At 36.7% G+C, this 16,429-nt stretch overlaps 1 protein-coding gene and 1 long non-coding RNA gene across 4 annotated transcripts in view; one reads left to right on the forward strand and one right to left on the reverse strand.

The window, feature by feature from the left end:
- Positions 1-15,668, forward strand: part of CPA6 (carboxypeptidase A6) — a 308,236-nt gene extending 292,568 nt beyond the window's left edge. Inside the window, exons 9-11 of the mRNA XM_026012235.2 lie at positions 5,573-5,775; positions 9,610-9,694; positions 15,144-15,668. Of these exons, the coding sequence (XP_025868020.1) occupies positions 5,573-5,775; positions 9,610-9,694; positions 15,144-15,331 (476 nt within the window). The 3' untranslated portion in view covers positions 15,332-15,668. The remainder of the gene's footprint in view (positions 1-5,572; positions 5,776-9,609; positions 9,695-15,143) is intronic.
- The window catches only part of LOC112930013 (uncharacterized), a 143,716-nt gene that overhangs the window by 82,455 nt on the left and 44,832 nt on the right, over positions 1-16,429 (reverse strand). The window contains exon 3 of one of the 3 annotated variants that reach the window (XR_011996630.1): positions 6,771-6,831. The exons of the other annotated variants lie outside the window; for them this stretch is intronic. This is a non-coding gene — a long non-coding RNA (uncharacterized lncRNA). The remainder of the gene's footprint in view (positions 1-6,770; positions 6,832-16,429) is intronic. 3 annotated transcript variants of the gene reach the window in all.

Raw genomic sequence — 16,429 nt, forward strand, 5'->3', positions numbered from 1 at the left:
CAGCATGCCTGCAGCAGTGGTGGCCAAGTCTCTCAGCCAGCGATGCAGGGAGCAAACCCCACTCACCAACAAGCCCACAGCAGCTATAGTTGAGTCTCTCAACCAGTTAGTTACACCAGGGGCAAGGTCTGCCCACCAGTGCACTGGCAGAGGTTGTAGCCCAGTCACAAAAGGAGAGCACATGCAGCCCGCACAGAAGATACTCTGCAGCGCATGCTTCTAGTGACCAGGGTATCTAGCACTATGGAGCCTCACAGGGTTCCCTCTACATAAGGCCACTACTTTCAAGACCAGGAGACAATAGCTAACTTGCCTAATACATAGAAGAAACACAGACAGACAAAATGATGCAAAGGAGTATGTTCAAAACACACACACACAAACACACGACAAAAACCTCAGAAAAAAACTAAACTATGTGATCAAAGTAATGGTTATAAAGGTCCTCACTTGACATGAGAGAAGAGTAGGAGAACTTCAACAAAGAAAAACAAAATCTATAAAAGAACCAATCAGACCTGAAGATTACAATGACTAAAATGAAAATTACATGAGAGGGGAATCAAGGCAGATTAGAAGATGCAAAAGAATGAATAAACAACCTGGAAAACAGAGTTGAAAAAGCACCCATGCTGTACAGCAAAAGTTTTTCTTAAATGAGGAGGGAAATGTCTAAGATGGCAGCATAGGAAGACCCTAAACTCACCTCCTCTGTTGGACACTGAATTTGTACCTACATCTAGAGTAACTCACCTGAAGAAAAACTGAAGTGACTACACAGCATCTGCCAAGAAAGGAAAGACCGAGACATGATAATGATAGGAACCCCAGCCCCAATGCTATGAACTTCAGCAGAAAGGGGCATCATTGACGGGTCCCACCTGCAGATTCACCCAATTGGAGCATCAAAATAACAGTTTAAAGGGCAGTAGACATAATCTTCTAACCCTATGGCATCAGGCAAACAATGAGGGAACCACTTAAATCCTTTCTGATGTCAGAGGTGCTGGCTAGTGCCATTGTTTTAATTTCCTCTCCACCTAGATAGTACAGATGGGAGCAAGAGCTTGGTGCTCTAGCTAGCCTATCAACACAACAAGCCCTAGTCCACACCACTGCCAGCCCGCCCCTCCCCCCACCAAGTTGGGCTCCAACATTCACATCCATTCCAGCTCCAACCATCCCACCAAAGCTACTCAGGCCTGCCCCCACCCCAGCTGTAGCCATCCCATTGAGAAAGCCCTGCCCAGGGCACCCTGGACCCCACCAGCCCCACAGGGCAATCAAAGTAATGATCATAAAGATGTTTACCAGATTTGAGTGGATACTCAGTGAGAACTTCAATAAGAAGATAGAAAAATGTAAAAAATAACCAATCCGAGTTGAAGAATACAATAACTGAAATGAAAAATATGCTACAGGGAATCAACAGCAAATAAGAGGATAGAAAAGAACATATCAGCGATCTGGAAGACAAGATGGTGGAAAGCACTCAAGCTGAACAGCAAAAAGTAAGAATTTCTAAAAATGAGGATAGGTTAAAGGACCTCTAGGACAACATCAAACATTGTAACATTTGTACTATAGGAATCCCAGAAGGACAAGAGAGAAAGAGAGGCAGAAAACTAATTTAAAGAAACAATATTTGAAAACTTTCCTAACCTGGGAAATGAAACACAGAGAACCCAAACAAGATGAACCCAAGCAAGTTGACCCCAAGATACATAGTAACTAAAATGCCAAAAATTAAAATTAGAATCTTAAGGCCGAAGTACAAAAGCAACTTCTTATATACAAGGAAAACATCATAAGACCATCAGCTGATTTTTCAGCAGAAACTTTGCAGGCCAGAAGAGAGTCATGCTCAAAGGAAAGAAACCTACAACCAAGAAAACTCTACCGAGCAACGTTATCATTTAGAACTAAAGGAGAAAAAAAAAAAAAAAAAAGAACTAAAGGAGAGATGTTTCCTAGACAAAAGTTAAAGAAGATCCTCAACATTAAACTGGCCTTATGAGAAATGCAAAAGGACTTTAAGCAGAGACCATAACTAGATGTAAGAAAATTATTAAAAACGTTATTAGTAAAAGCAAATACATAGTAAAGGTAGTAAATCAATCAATTATAAAGCTATTATGAAGGTTAAAAGAAGTAGTGTAGTGAAATCAATTATATCTAAAAAAACTAGTTAAGGGTTTCAAAAAATAAAAGGATGTAAAATATGATGTCATATATGTAAAACATCGAAGGGAAGGAGTAAAAATGTAGTGTTTTTGAATGTGTTCAAACTCAAAACCATCAACTTAATACAAATTGCTATATACTTGGGATGTTATATACAAACATCATGGCAACCACAAACCAAAACCTATAATAGATACACAAAAAAGAGAAAAAATCCCAGCATAGGACTAAAGAAAGTGACCAATCAGAAGGGAAGAGGAGAAGAAAAGAAAGAAACAGAGAAGAATTACAAAAACAACCAGAAAACAAATAACAAAATGGTAATAAGTAATTGTCTATCAACAATTACTCAAAGTGCAAATGGTATAAAGGGTCTAAATGCTATAGTCAAAGGACATAAGGTAACTAAATGGATTTTTTTTAAAAGACCCATATCTATATGCTGCCTACAAGAGACTCAGTTCAGACAAAAAGATTCACAGACTGAAAGTTAAAGGAGTGGTAAAAGATATACCATGTAAATGGAAGCAAGAAAAAATCTGGGGTAGCAATACTTAAACCAGGCAAAATAGATCGTAACACAAACACTGTAACAAGAGACAAAGAAGGGTATTACATAAGGATAAAGGAATCAATCCAACAAGATGATATAACACTTATAAATATCTATGCACCCAACACAAGAAGCAACCTGATTATATATAAAGCAAATGTTAACAGATGTAAAGGGAGAAACTGACAGTAGTAGCAGAATAGTAGGGGATTCTAACACCCCATTTATATCAATCAATAGATCATCCTGACAGAAAATAAATAAGGAACAGTCACTTTGAGTGACACCTTAAACCATGTAGACTTAGATACATACAGAACATTCTATCCAAAAACAGCAGAATACAATTCCTTTCAAATGCACATGCAGCATTATCCAAGATAATAGCCATTATGGAAAAGAGTACGGAGGTACTTGAAAATTAAAAGTAGAAATAGCACATGATCCAGCAATTCCACTTCTAGATGTTTACCCAAAGAAAACAGAAATGCTAATTCAAAAAGATATATGCACCCCCATGTTTATTGCAGCATTACTTACAATAGCTAGAAAGTGGGGGTGGGGGGGCTAAATAGGTGAAGGGAATTAAGAGATACAAACTTCTAGTTATGACATAAGTAAGTCACCAGGATGTAACATACAGCATAGGGAATATAGTCAGTAATATTGTAATAACTTTGTATGGTAACCAGTGGTAACTACACTTATTGTGGTGAGCTTTTCGTAATGTATATAATTGTCGATTCATTATGTTGTGCATCTGAAACTAATATAATATTGTATGTATAACTATACTTCAATTTAAGCGTTTAGCTAATTTTAAAATATAAATAAAACTGTAAGAATAATAAATAAGTAAATATGTATATAAATATACTTTGGAAATATTAGTGTCACTATTAAAAGTCAGATGTGAATCTAATTCTTGTACTTATAGATGAGCTGCTTCTTTATGAAATTGTTTCTTTTTCTTAAATTTCACCCTAGTCTGTCAAAGTGTGGACATATTTTCCCTTTATCTCTCTTATTTTGTACACAATAAGTCCATTCAATCTATCCCTAATTGTGGAAAAATTTCGGTTGGCAGTTCTTCAAATATTTAACTTTTATTTCTTTCTCTGTTAGGGTCCATATTAATCAGATGTTGACACTTCTATTTTTCCTACCCCTTTAATTTTTTTTTCTTTTTTTCTTTTTTTTTTAGCTCTTTGTCTCTTCTTGATGCCTTCTGGGAATGTTTCTAAACATATCCCATCTCATTAATTCACTCATCAACTGTATTCTTTCAACCCATGAATTAAGTTTTTTATTTATATTATATCTGATTGGTACTTTTTTATAACTTCTTACCCCTGTTTAGTGTTTCCAATGCCCTTCTATATGCCCTTGAGAATATTTATTGGGATTATTGTAAATCCTTTTTTCTCTGGCTCATTAGTTCTGCTCCCTCTGGAGTTAGTAGTTCAGTCTGTGATCTCTCCTTTCTGGAGCTTTACAGCAGTGTTCTTCAAATGTCTCTTTATTTGTCCTAATCCTTTCAGAGTATCAGCTATTGTTTTTATACTATATTCTGAGTTCCGTCTATATCCCACTTACTTCTAAGGCACATCCAGAATTAGACTCAAAGGAGAAAAACCTTAATGGCTGTAAATTTCCCATCTTAACTCACTTATAACACAAACTAGATTTAATGTCCTCAAGATTTAGCTTGATCTGATTTGGTTATCTTTTCATATTCAGTAGAATTAGTCCAAGTCACATAATCACCAAACATTTTCCATTTGCTATGAAAAGAAACAGTTTTCTAGCCCTATTGGGAAGGCTAATAATGACTGATGCTTAATAACTGTAGAAAATGTAATTATTTATAAATGTAAAAATGTCTTGGAACTTTAATACTTTGTGATTGTTTCAGTAAATGTTATTTTCCTTCCTCCCCTTCATAGGCCTATAAGGATATAAAATTTTTAATTCAAAAATTAGTACAATTTAGTTTTGAGGATTTCTTAACTGAATTCTTACTGACTCCTGAGATAACTAGAAAAGCCTCTTGCATTTTACAAAACCAGTTTGGATATTGCTTGTCTAAAAATATAATAGAAATTGTTTTGGCATCTTTTGTTGGAGTTATTTCTGCCCTGCCTTCATGTTCTTGATATATTCAATATTTGTATCTTTCCAGACACCTGTGCAAATGTCTAGCCTTTTCTATTGATCTGACATTCACTTATTTGACAAATATTTGTTGAACACTTGCCATACTGTTGTTGTAGTTGCCAGGTACCCAGCAAGAAAGACACAATCCCTGCTTTCACAGAGCATTAGAGTTTAACAAAGGATCCAGATTGAATGTAGTTTCTGTGAGAGCAGGGAGTTTTTTTCTGTGATGTTTTTCATTGTATACCAGGCACCTAGAACAGTGTAAATATTGGTTGAATGTTAAGCGGGTAAATACTGGACACTAATTACAAGCATATTAAATGTTATGGAGGAAAAGTGCAGATATCATCGAGTATAGGAGCCTTACCTGCTCTGGGGGATCATATGGAATTTGGTCTCCCACTGATAAAGCCATCCCTTTCAAGTGGTTTATGCAGACTCATTTAAACAGTCAGCACCTATTTCCTATTCAAGCCACCCTCCTATTGTGCAAGGAGGCTTGAACTACCTTGGATTTTTCAGTGTTGGTTTCGGTAGGTGAGAAGTTAGATGAATTGTTTAATAACACCATATGTTTATAGAAAGTAAAGGGAAAACCAATTTAACAATGCTGATTTGTGTTCCTTGCTTCTTGCCTATCCACTCCTTCACCTCATTTTCTCTTCTGTCTTTCAGATGAAGGAGCTTCTATGCACCCTTGTGATGATACATACTGTGGACCTTTCCCAGAATCTGAGCCAGAAGTGAAAGCTGTAGCCACCTTCCTCCGAAAACACAGAAAGCACATTAGGGCTTACCTCTCCTTTCACGCATATGCTCAGATGTTGCTGTATCCCTATTCTTACAAATATGCAACAATCCCTAACTTTAGTTGTGTGGTAAGTATTTGACCTTGTACATACGTGTCAGGCTTTATGCTTCTTTACTAAAGCTAAAGTGGTTCTAAGTGGTAATGGTAATAGCAAACACATATTGTGTTTATTCTAATAAGCATTTTTTTTACATATTAACTCATTTATTTTCCATAATCATATGAAGTAGGTAAGTATTATTTTCCTCCATTTTACAGATAAGAAAAGTGAAACCTAGGGAAATTAAGTAATTAGACTAAGAATACACAGCTACTAAGTGCCATAGCCAGGATTCAGCCCCATATCTAGCTCCAGCATTGTCACTTTTAATCTCTGTGCTATGCTGCTTCTCAAATGCAATCATTTCAAACCAATTTACATTCTTACCACAGGTTATACAGAAAGATGTCAAGATGGATTTGATTAGTGTTACAGCTTCGGTCACATATGCAGGGCTATAATTAATTTTATTGGGTAAATAATTGTTCATAAATTATAGTCTGACTCTCATTAATTAAAAGCGAGTTTTAATTTATAAGTGCTATTTGCTTAATGGTACTAAGTCTCTGGGCATGTATCTGACAAGTTAGTGCTAAGAATGAACAGCCCTTCAGGCATAAGATTACTTGGCAGTGAAAAAAGCAGAGTTTCTTTCTTTCCTCATCTCAGAAAACCAACAAGCTATCCACTGTAGGGCAAAATTCTTTGTAAAATGAGTCTGATTCAGAGCCTCTTGCATCTAAAGGTCTATAAAATTCAAAACCAGGCCAAACTAATATTTAGTATTAGAAATGAGGAAGAGGAAGGGAACAGTGGTTAGGAGGAGGTATAGAAAGAAGAGCTTTTGGGTTGCTGTGGATGTCCTATATCTTGGCCAGGATGCTGGTTACATGTGTATGTAACGTGTAACATATAGCTCATTCATTGAGCTATAAACTGAAAATGGGTATCTTCTTCTCTATGCATGTTACAGTTGAAGTAAAAGCTTAGATAAAAGAGAAGCATCCCCTTTCTTCCTATACCTTCTAAATCCTTCAGCAATTGGTTGGAGTTGTAGGAATTCCTGTCGTGGATGTCCAGGACCTGGGAGGAATGGAGAACATGAGGAGGTCAGAAGAAAGCCTGAGGGAAGGCTTCTATTCTGTCCAAGAGAGGAACTTTGTTTTTTGTATTCCAAGCAAAAATTCTGAGCAAATTCTCTCTCTTGAGAAATTGTGTAAAGGTGGTCGTTCTTTTTAAGAGTGCTATTCTCCAGCTACACTGTGGATCAAATAGGCTTGCTGTTGTTGTTGTTGTTAACCTGGCACCTTAACTACCCTCTATCACACAAAGTTTCTCCAGGCAAATGTTCAGCCCTTTCTAAATTGGGCACAGTGTCTATTGATATTCTCACAGCAGATTATATGGAGTATGCAATATATTAAAACTATCACATGAGGATATTCTCCATATTTTGAATTTTAGCTTTCCACCAGAAGTTAAGCCTATTTTCATTTTGTCTTGGATTGGAGGATGTGGAATAAAGAATATATCAGTGATTCACAGCCAGGGATGACTTTGGCTCCCAGAGACACTGAACAATGTTGAAGACATTTTGATTGTCACAACAAGGCTGGCGGATGCTATTGTCAACTAGTGGATTGAGGCCAAGGATGCTCCTAAACATCCTATAATGCACAGGACAGCCTCCCACAGCAAAGAATTAGTCAGTCCAGACTGTCAATAGTACACTGTTGAGAAATCCTGCTACCTAGTTACATATAAGCTAAGTTACTGAAACCAAGATTAAAATCCTCAGAAACTCAGTAGTCTCTGGATGTTAACCAGAAACCATTCTATTCTAATAAATTGTTCAAAAACATCCCATCAATGTGTAGGAGTCTGTGTTTCTGCTAATATTTTTAGGGCATTATTAAGTTGCTTCAAATATGGAAATATCTGAATAAAAAATGTGTTCCTTGCCTAGTTGAGGTTCAAAAAGTGAGGCCTGGATCCTTTTGAACAACTGAAAAGAGGAAGCAATAAAGAAAGGAGGAATTGTTTAAACTCTTTCAAATAGGTATCTAGCCACACCACCCTGGAAAATAATTCCTAGAAAATTTTATGAAGTTTTCACTTTTTTGTGGAATGACCATATCCAACCCTCTTGTCAATAGGCACCTGCCCCTGAGTGACAGGAATGCAGTAAGCTCAAAAGACTAAACTATGCATATGTGTTGTATAAATAGGCCAAGTGGTTGTATTTTTTTTCTTAATAGATTTTGGGGGGGAGTTTAGTCATCCAAAATAATGAGGAACAAAATTCTCCCCCACCAGAAGAACACAGTAATCTTCTAAATGTAGAAATATCTGCCCTTGCCATGGAATTCTGCTGAAACCATTGGAGAAGAGGTTAAAATCTCAGGACATTCTCCATAAAGGTATCTTATTATGGTGTTTACATCCCTTTTCTGTTGGCTCCTGAGAGGAGAATGTCATCATCAGTGAGATCAAGAATAAATTGTCTGCCAGGTTCTGTAGCCTGGTCCCTTAATATCCACAAAGAGTGGCATTTGCTGCAAATGCTGCTTTATGCATCCCTGAAGTGAATGAGGACAGCAAACTGAAGCTAGAGCCAACACACGGCACCATGTTGCCCAGAGTACTTCAACTGATATCATAAATTATTCATAGGCAAGTTGAAATTGAAATGGGAGAACTGTATACTGGTTTCAACATACTTCTTTTCCTCTCACTGGTTATACAATACTTCTCTAACTCTTTCTGGAAACTAATGCTGTTATACCATTTGAAAATGTTTTGAAGTGTAGTCAGTATCATCTTGGTTCATGTTAGAATATTCACCTTTTAGTATTTTTATTGTGTTGATCATTTTTCCTGATTTTTGGCATTGATAGGAAGAGTTCCACCTCAGAATACATCTCAGCAGCACCTGAGCTCTGTCAGAAGCATATGTAACTTTAGAAGTCATGGAGCATTCTACAATTGTTATTCCCATTCCCATAGGGATACATGAATAGTGTAAGAGAAGCTGCTCTTCCTGAACTAAAGGGTTTTTTAATTGATCCAAATGTGTTTTAAATACCTTGTACATAGCCACTAAAGTATGTACTTAAGGATCAATAAGATTATCTTGATACTCTTGCAGAGCTATGCTTATTCAACATTCATGCAAGAACTATTGACTAAGCATCTGTTATACACAGGCACATTGCTAAATAATGCATATGTAGCTATGAGGAAGACTGACATGGGCTCTGCCCAGCAAGCATTTTGTAATTTATAAAAGCAAATCATTCTTTCTGAATGAAAGTGAAGAGGACAGGATACTAAATCAGTATCAGAATTTAGGAGTATTTAAGTCAACCACTCCTTGCTATGTAACCCTAGCCTGCCCATTTAACCTTGCTGAGCCTTTCTTTTCTTGTCTGTAAAATGGAAATATTACTCATCACTGGCTTGGTATAAGGATCAATCAAAGGAAGTAACATGTTCTCTGGGACGCCTGAGTGGCTCAGTGGTTGAGTGCCTGCCTTTGGCCCAGGGCATGATCCTGGAGATCTGGGATCGAGACCCATGCCGGGCTCCCTGCATGGAGCCTGCTTCTCCCTCCGCCTGTGTCTCGGCCTCTCTCTCTCTCTCTGTGTGTCTCTCATGAATAAAGAAATAAAATCTTTAAAAAATAATAAAAGGAAATAACGTGTTCTCAAACACATTGTAAACAGCATGTGACAAGAAATATTATTACTACGATTTAATGTGCCCAACCTTGCTCTCCAAATTGAAGACAACATGCCAGTGCTTCCATAGGTTTCAGTGCAATGATGTAAAGTGATATCAGTGCTCCCTTCTCCCTCACAGGAATCTGCAGCTTATAAAGCTGTGAATGCACTTCAGTCAGTATATGGAGTACAATATCGATATGGACCTGCCTCCACCACATTGTGTAAGTTTCCTGCATATTTTGTGTTAGAATCATCTCTTGAACCAAGATCCTGTAAAATGACTTCCTTTAGAAAAACAGAAGTGTGTTCCCCCTTAATGAGAAATTTTTGACAACCAAATTAGCCGAGGAAGATGGAGGGAGTTTATATTTGATTAGTTTTACACTGCTTGACAGAAATCACTGTACCAATTGAAATAAATTCTAAGCAGAGAACATTCTAAGCATGTAGTAATGACTACAAAGTTGAATTGAGATCTTATGACAGTAGAAAGTATCCAAATGGGCTCCTTAAGCAATTGTAACTACTATAAGTGTGGAAATGGGCCTTGAGAAGATAATGAAGTAATGTCTCAGCCCTAAAAGAGCTTTTGTCTTATTCTTTTCCTCCACCATTCTTGTTATAAAACTGTATTTCTTGCATAACCTCTTCAACTGAATTTCCCCTTAAAAGGTGATTAAAATAGTTCTCCTTTTTTTGCTTTTTAAAATAAATTATTATTTGGATATTAGGTAGTTAACATATACTGCAATATTGGTTTCTGGAGTAGAATTCAGTGATTCATCACTTACATAAAACACTCAGTGCTCATCAAAATAAGTGTCCTCCTTAATCCCCATCACCCATCTAACCCATCCCCCATCCGCCTTCCTCCATCAACCCAGTTTGCTTTCTATTGTTAAGAGTCTCTTGGGGATCCCTGGGTGGCTCAGTGGTTTAGCACCTACCTTCTACCCAGAGCATGGTCCTGAAGTCCCGAGATCAAGTCCCACATCGGGCTCCTTGCATGGGGCCTGCTTCTCCCTCTGCCTGTGTCTCTGCCTCTGTGTGTGTGTGTGTGTGTGTGTGTGTCTCACGAATAAGTAAATAAAATCTTTTTTTTAAAAAAGAGTCTCTTATGGCTTGTTTCCTTCTCTCCTTTTTTTTCCCCCTCCAATCCATATGTTCATCTGTTTTCTTTCTTAAATTCCACATATGAGTGAGATTATTTGGTATTTGTCTTTCTCTGACTGACTTATTTCACTTAGCATAATACTCTTGCTCCATTCACATCATTGCAAATGGCAAGATTTCATTTTGATGGCTGAGTAATATTCCATTGTGTATATACACCATTTCTTCTTTACCTATTCATCAGTTGATGGACAATTGGGCTCCCTCCATTGTTTGGCTATTGTTGATAATGCTGCTATAAACATCAGGGTGCATGTACCTCTTCAATTTTGTATTTTTGTATCTTTGGGGTAAATACCTAGTGGTATAATTGCTGGATCATGGGATACTTCTATTTTTAAATTTTTGAGGAACCTCCATACTGTTCTCCAAAGTAGCTGCACCAGTCTTCCCACCAACTGTGCAAGAGGTTCCCCTTCCTCCACATCCTTGCCAACACCTATCATTTCCTGTGTTGTTAATTTTAGCCATCCTGACAGGAATGAGGTGGTCTCATCGTGATTCTGATTTGTATTTCCCTGATGAAGAGTGATGTTGAGCACCTTTTCATTTGTCTATTAGTCATCTGGATGTCTTCTTTGCAAACGTGTCTATTCATGTCTTCTGCCCATTTCTTAACTGGGTTATTTGTTTTTTGAGTGTTGAATTTGATAACTTCTTTGTAGACTTTGGATACTAACCCTTTATCAGATGATCATTTGTAAATAACTTCTCCCATTCCATAGGCTGCCCTTTAGCTTTGTTGACTGTTTCCTTCACTGTGCAGAAGCTGCTTATCTTGATGAAGTCCCAATGGTTCCTTTTTTATTTTGTCTTCCTTGCTTGTGGTGATGTGTCTAATAAGAAGTTGCTATGGCCAAGGTCAAAGCTTTTCTGCCTGTCTTCTCCTCTAGGATTTTGATGGTTTCCTGTCTCACATTTAGCTCTTTCATCCTTTTTAAATTTATTTTTGTGTATGATGTAAGAAAGTCATCCGGTTTCGTTCTTCTGCATGTTTCTATCTGGTTTTCACAACACCATTTGTTGAAGAGGCTTTTTTCCATTGGATATTCTTTCCTGCTTTGCTAAAGATTAGTTTACCATATAGTTGTGAGTCCATTTCTGAGTTCTCTATTCTTTCCCAATGATCTATATGTCTGTTTTTGTGCCAGTACCATACTGTCATGATGACTACAGCTTTGTAATAGATCTTAAAATCCAGATTCATGATGCCTTCAGGTTTGTTTTTCTTTTTCAGAATTGCTTTGGCTATTTAGGCTCTTTTATGGCTCCATATAAATTTTAGGATTGTTTGTTCTAGCTCCATAAAAAATGCTGGTGGATAGGGGTTACACTAAATATGTAAATTCCTTTGGGTAGCATAAACATTTGACAGTTTTGTTCTTCCAATCCAAGATCATGGAATGTTTTTCCATTTTGTGTCCTTTTCAATTTCTTTCATAAGTGTTCTATGGTTTTCAGAGTACACGTCTTTTACTTCTTTAGATTTATTCCTAGGTATCTTATTGTTTTTGGTGCAATTGCAAATAGGATCAATTCCTTGATTTCTTTTTCTGCTGCTTTGTTATTGGTGTATAGAAATGCAACAAATTTCTGAACATTGATTTTATATCCTGCAACTTTGCTGAATTCATGTATGGGTTCTAGCAGTTTTTGGTGGAGTCTTAAGGGTTTTCTGCATAGAGTATCATGCCATCTGCAAAGAGTGAAAGTTTGACTTCTTCCTTGCCAATTTGGACGCCTTTTATTTCTTTTTGTTGCCTGATTGCTGAGGCTAAGACTTCCAGTACTATGTTAAATAGCAATGGTGAGAGTGGATATCCCTGTCTTGTTCCTGATCATAGGGGAAAGGTTCTCAGTTTTTCCCCATTGAGGGTGATATTAGCTGGTCTTTTGTATATGGCCTTTATGACTTTGAGGTATGTTCTATCTATCCCTATTTTGTTGAGAGTTTTTATCAGGAAAGGATGCTGTATTTTGCCAAAGGCTTTTTCTGCATCTATTGACAGGATCATATGGTTCTTATCCTTTCCTTTATTAATATGGTATAACATATTGATGACTTGTGAGTAATGAACTACCCTTGCAGCCAGAATAAATCCACTTGATCATAGTGAATAATTTCTTTATTGTACTGTTGAATTCAAATTGCTAATAGTTTATTGAAATAAAGAGCAACTAGGTATATGGAAAGAACTTGAACAAAGTATCAGAAGACATGGATTCTAGTCCTGATTCTGCCACCAAAATATTAATCCTGGGCTTCAGCTTCCATGACAGTTAAGTAAGGAATTGGATTAGGTCATCTCCCATGGCCTTTCAAATTCTAACATTTTTAATTATATGACTTGGAAAATCTAACAAGAAACCATATATATATCTGAATGTCTATGTATGCACAAACACACACAGGTTGTATGTATATGTTTAGATAGTGACATCCAATTTTGCTTTCAGTGAAGTATCAAATTTCTCCTTGATTCCTTTAACCTACCCATTATTATATTCCTAACCATTCACTTTCTTCAACCTTCAAAGAAAAGTTTGGTTTGTCAACCAACATTGCTTATCAAATAAGTTTATCCTAATAATGAGAATGCCTTAAATATTAGAATTGTTTTCAAAGTCTATAATCATTGGTCTCATGTTGACCTTTTAGAATTGTTTTTCATACTGAAAAAGGAAACAGTATTTTTTAAAGTCATATCACTAATTATTACTAATATATGTTAATTTTAAACATTAATTTTTTAAAAATCTTACAGTTTACCTTTTCTGCTTGATATCAAGGCACAGTCATGGTATTATACCAAGGACAACCTGCTACCATAGAAATGAGGCTATCACATCACCATGATGTAACTTTTGGCACATGTTGACTCTGACTTTGGCTTCTATGACTACTATTTGCAGTTCCAGTGTACTCTAACCCAGAAGGACAATGAAGCCACAGCCTACCTTCTGTCCTTAACCAAAGCCAGGGGAGCCTGAAGAATAACAGAGCCATTTAATTGTCATCTTAACATTATTTATCCCTAACTTGTCCTGGCAAAAATAGCATAAAAAGGGTATTATTTGAGCAGATGAACATGCTCAGAAAAATTTTTAATAACAATATTAGGTCAGTCTGAATCATATTAACTGCATGAAAAAGAGTTTATAAAGATTCTTCTATAAAAATTTATAATTATTAAGAAACTTATTATGCTAAAAAATTACATACTAGGCACTTTGGGGTATAAAGATGCAAATTAATAAGGGCTTATATCCTGGCACATTATTTTGTTTAATTTCCACAACAGCACTGTAGTAGGTAATATCATCCCTTTTTCTAAAGGGGAGATTGAGGCTCAGACAAGTCACAGTAGGTGGTGGGATCTGATACAGCTCAAGCCCTTAGTCTGTCCCTATGCCTGTACTTTCAACCTGTGCTGAAAAGCTGGAGCGTGTGAGGTCATAGGAGCCAGAAAGAGAGAATTGCCAATGGATTATTACCTATACTAAATACTGTGGAGAGGTTGAAAGTGAGGTCTGTGGGGGGTGGGGGGAACAAAACAAGAAAGGAGATTAGCCTGCTGTCACTGGTTACCTTCAAGAACAAAGTTTTCATAGGTAGAGCAAGAACCAGATTGAAAGTGGTTGAGGATGTAGAGGCAACATATATAGATTCTCTTTGTGTTCTAAAGCAAAAGAACAAAGTTAAAAAAAAAAAAAAAAGGATGGTATGTAGCATGAGAAGGAAATGCCATAGAAAATCGGTGCTTGAACATTTTGGTCAAAGCAAATGCAACAAAAGTGTTTTAATTAATTAAACTAGGTCCTGGAAAATGGACCCTCTCACTACCGGGGAAGACGATGAATGAAATCAAAGACGACGTGTAAAAACAAAAAGCAAAACAAAATAAAAAGCAAAAGCTCCTCTTCTGAGCTGGAAGGAGGATAGCCCGAGGGCTGTGATGTCAGTAGAGAAGGTGGTGGGATGATTACCTTTTATGGACATGGGGACAATGGTAAATGAGGGGCAGGACTACTAGAGCCTGAGAAAGGTTCAGTAAGTGAAAATCTAGAAAAAGAAGGCTGGAGCAGTGTTGAGAACAGAGAAAGACATCAGTGACTAATGTGATTTTACAGCAAAGACTCTCCAGCTTTCTCTCAAGGAGTGAAAGCAGAGAAACTGGGCCAGGGATTAGTTTGCTTATGGGGTCACTGGAGTGAGGATGGAGATAAATATTACTGGAATTGAGGCTGAGAAATTTTGAGATCATCGCACTGGAAAAGTATTACTACCTAAACTAGATTCTCAAAGATGATGGCGGGTAGGATTTTTAAGTTCCATGAGCCTAATGTGCCAAGGACCTACTCTTAAATCATTCTTGTTGAAGGAGTGTTTAATTGGAAGGATTTAGGGTAGCCTAGTAAGCAAGGACTATATGTAAACTTTGAAAATTATGCAGACTCTTTAGTGAGGCTCTTTTTTTTTTTTTTTTTAACTTTTAGATGTGAGCTCTGGTAGTTCAATGGATTGGGCCTACAAAAATGGAATACCCTACACATTTGCTTTTGAACTTCGTGACACTGGACATTTTGGATTTTTACTTCCAGAGATGCTCATCAAACCAACCTGTACAGAGACCATGCTGGCTGTGAAGAATATCACAATGCACCTACTAAAGAAATGTCCCTGAGACCACTCACGAGTCAGGTGAATCACCAGACAGAGAGCAGATTCTGTGCAAGAGCTACTTGGCAATGGGTGGAAATTGTCTTTAAAGAGAAGGACAACTTCTTAGAATGAACATACCTGTGGACTTTAAAAGCACCTACTTATGCAATTTATGTGTCAGTAAAAAAATTGGTTAAAAAATCTGAGCATAGCCTATTTTGCTGTAAGAGAAAGCATCCATTTTATACCCTTTAGAGTCCTATTTGATTAAGGGGAGGGAGGATATTTTCAAACTCTATTGTCTCAAGAAATGTATAAATCAAGGATTTTACTGCAATAAATCTCCTTTTCTCAATTAAGATCTAGGCTACTAATGTTTAATCATTTGGTTTTCATTTGAAATGGAAACTTTTGAAATGGGAAGAGCTATATTTATTAATAAATATACAACTTATCAAGACCTCAGATTCTTCATATCTTCACCCCTGGCATTAGTGCATGATATACATAAAAAAATATAGCAAGACAGAGAGCATTCATGTTTAGACTCTGAGAATACCATGTACAAAAATAGAAGTAAACATTAATTGAGGTGCCAGACAGAGCGTTAAGAGCTTTACACTAATAATCTCATGTATTGCTCAAATACTATGAAGTAGATACTACTATTATCCTCATTTTTCAGATGAGCAAATTGAGACTTAGAAAAGTGATATAGATTTCCATTTCCAGGAATATAACAAGATAGGTATCTGGACTGCTGGAAATAACTACAACTTCTGGATAAAATATAATTTTTAAAATCATCTTTAAAACATCAAACAAAAATGTAAGAAAATCTCAGGCTCGGCATTAGGTGAAGGCAGGCACCTAGTGAGGTAAGTGGTGCACTATTATTCTGAGAGCATTTGTCAAGCCAGGTGAGTACAGATTTTGATTTTTATAGTATTTTAGAGAATGGGAGCAGAGAATAAAGCCGAAGGCTACTCCAAGGTGGGAAATCTAATACAGATCCTCTTACCAGAATTCTGGAGTTTCAAAGGGCTATATCTTCAGTGTAAGGCTAAATTACAAATAAACCCCCTATGTAACAACTGAAAATTGACTATTTCAGTTTTGG

The sequence above is a fragment of the Vulpes vulpes genome, chromosome 13 (genome assembly GCF_048418805.1).
Source record: "Vulpes vulpes isolate BD-2025 chromosome 13, VulVul3, whole genome shotgun sequence".
Lineage (NCBI taxonomy): Eukaryota > Metazoa > Chordata > Mammalia > Carnivora > Canidae > Vulpes > Vulpes vulpes.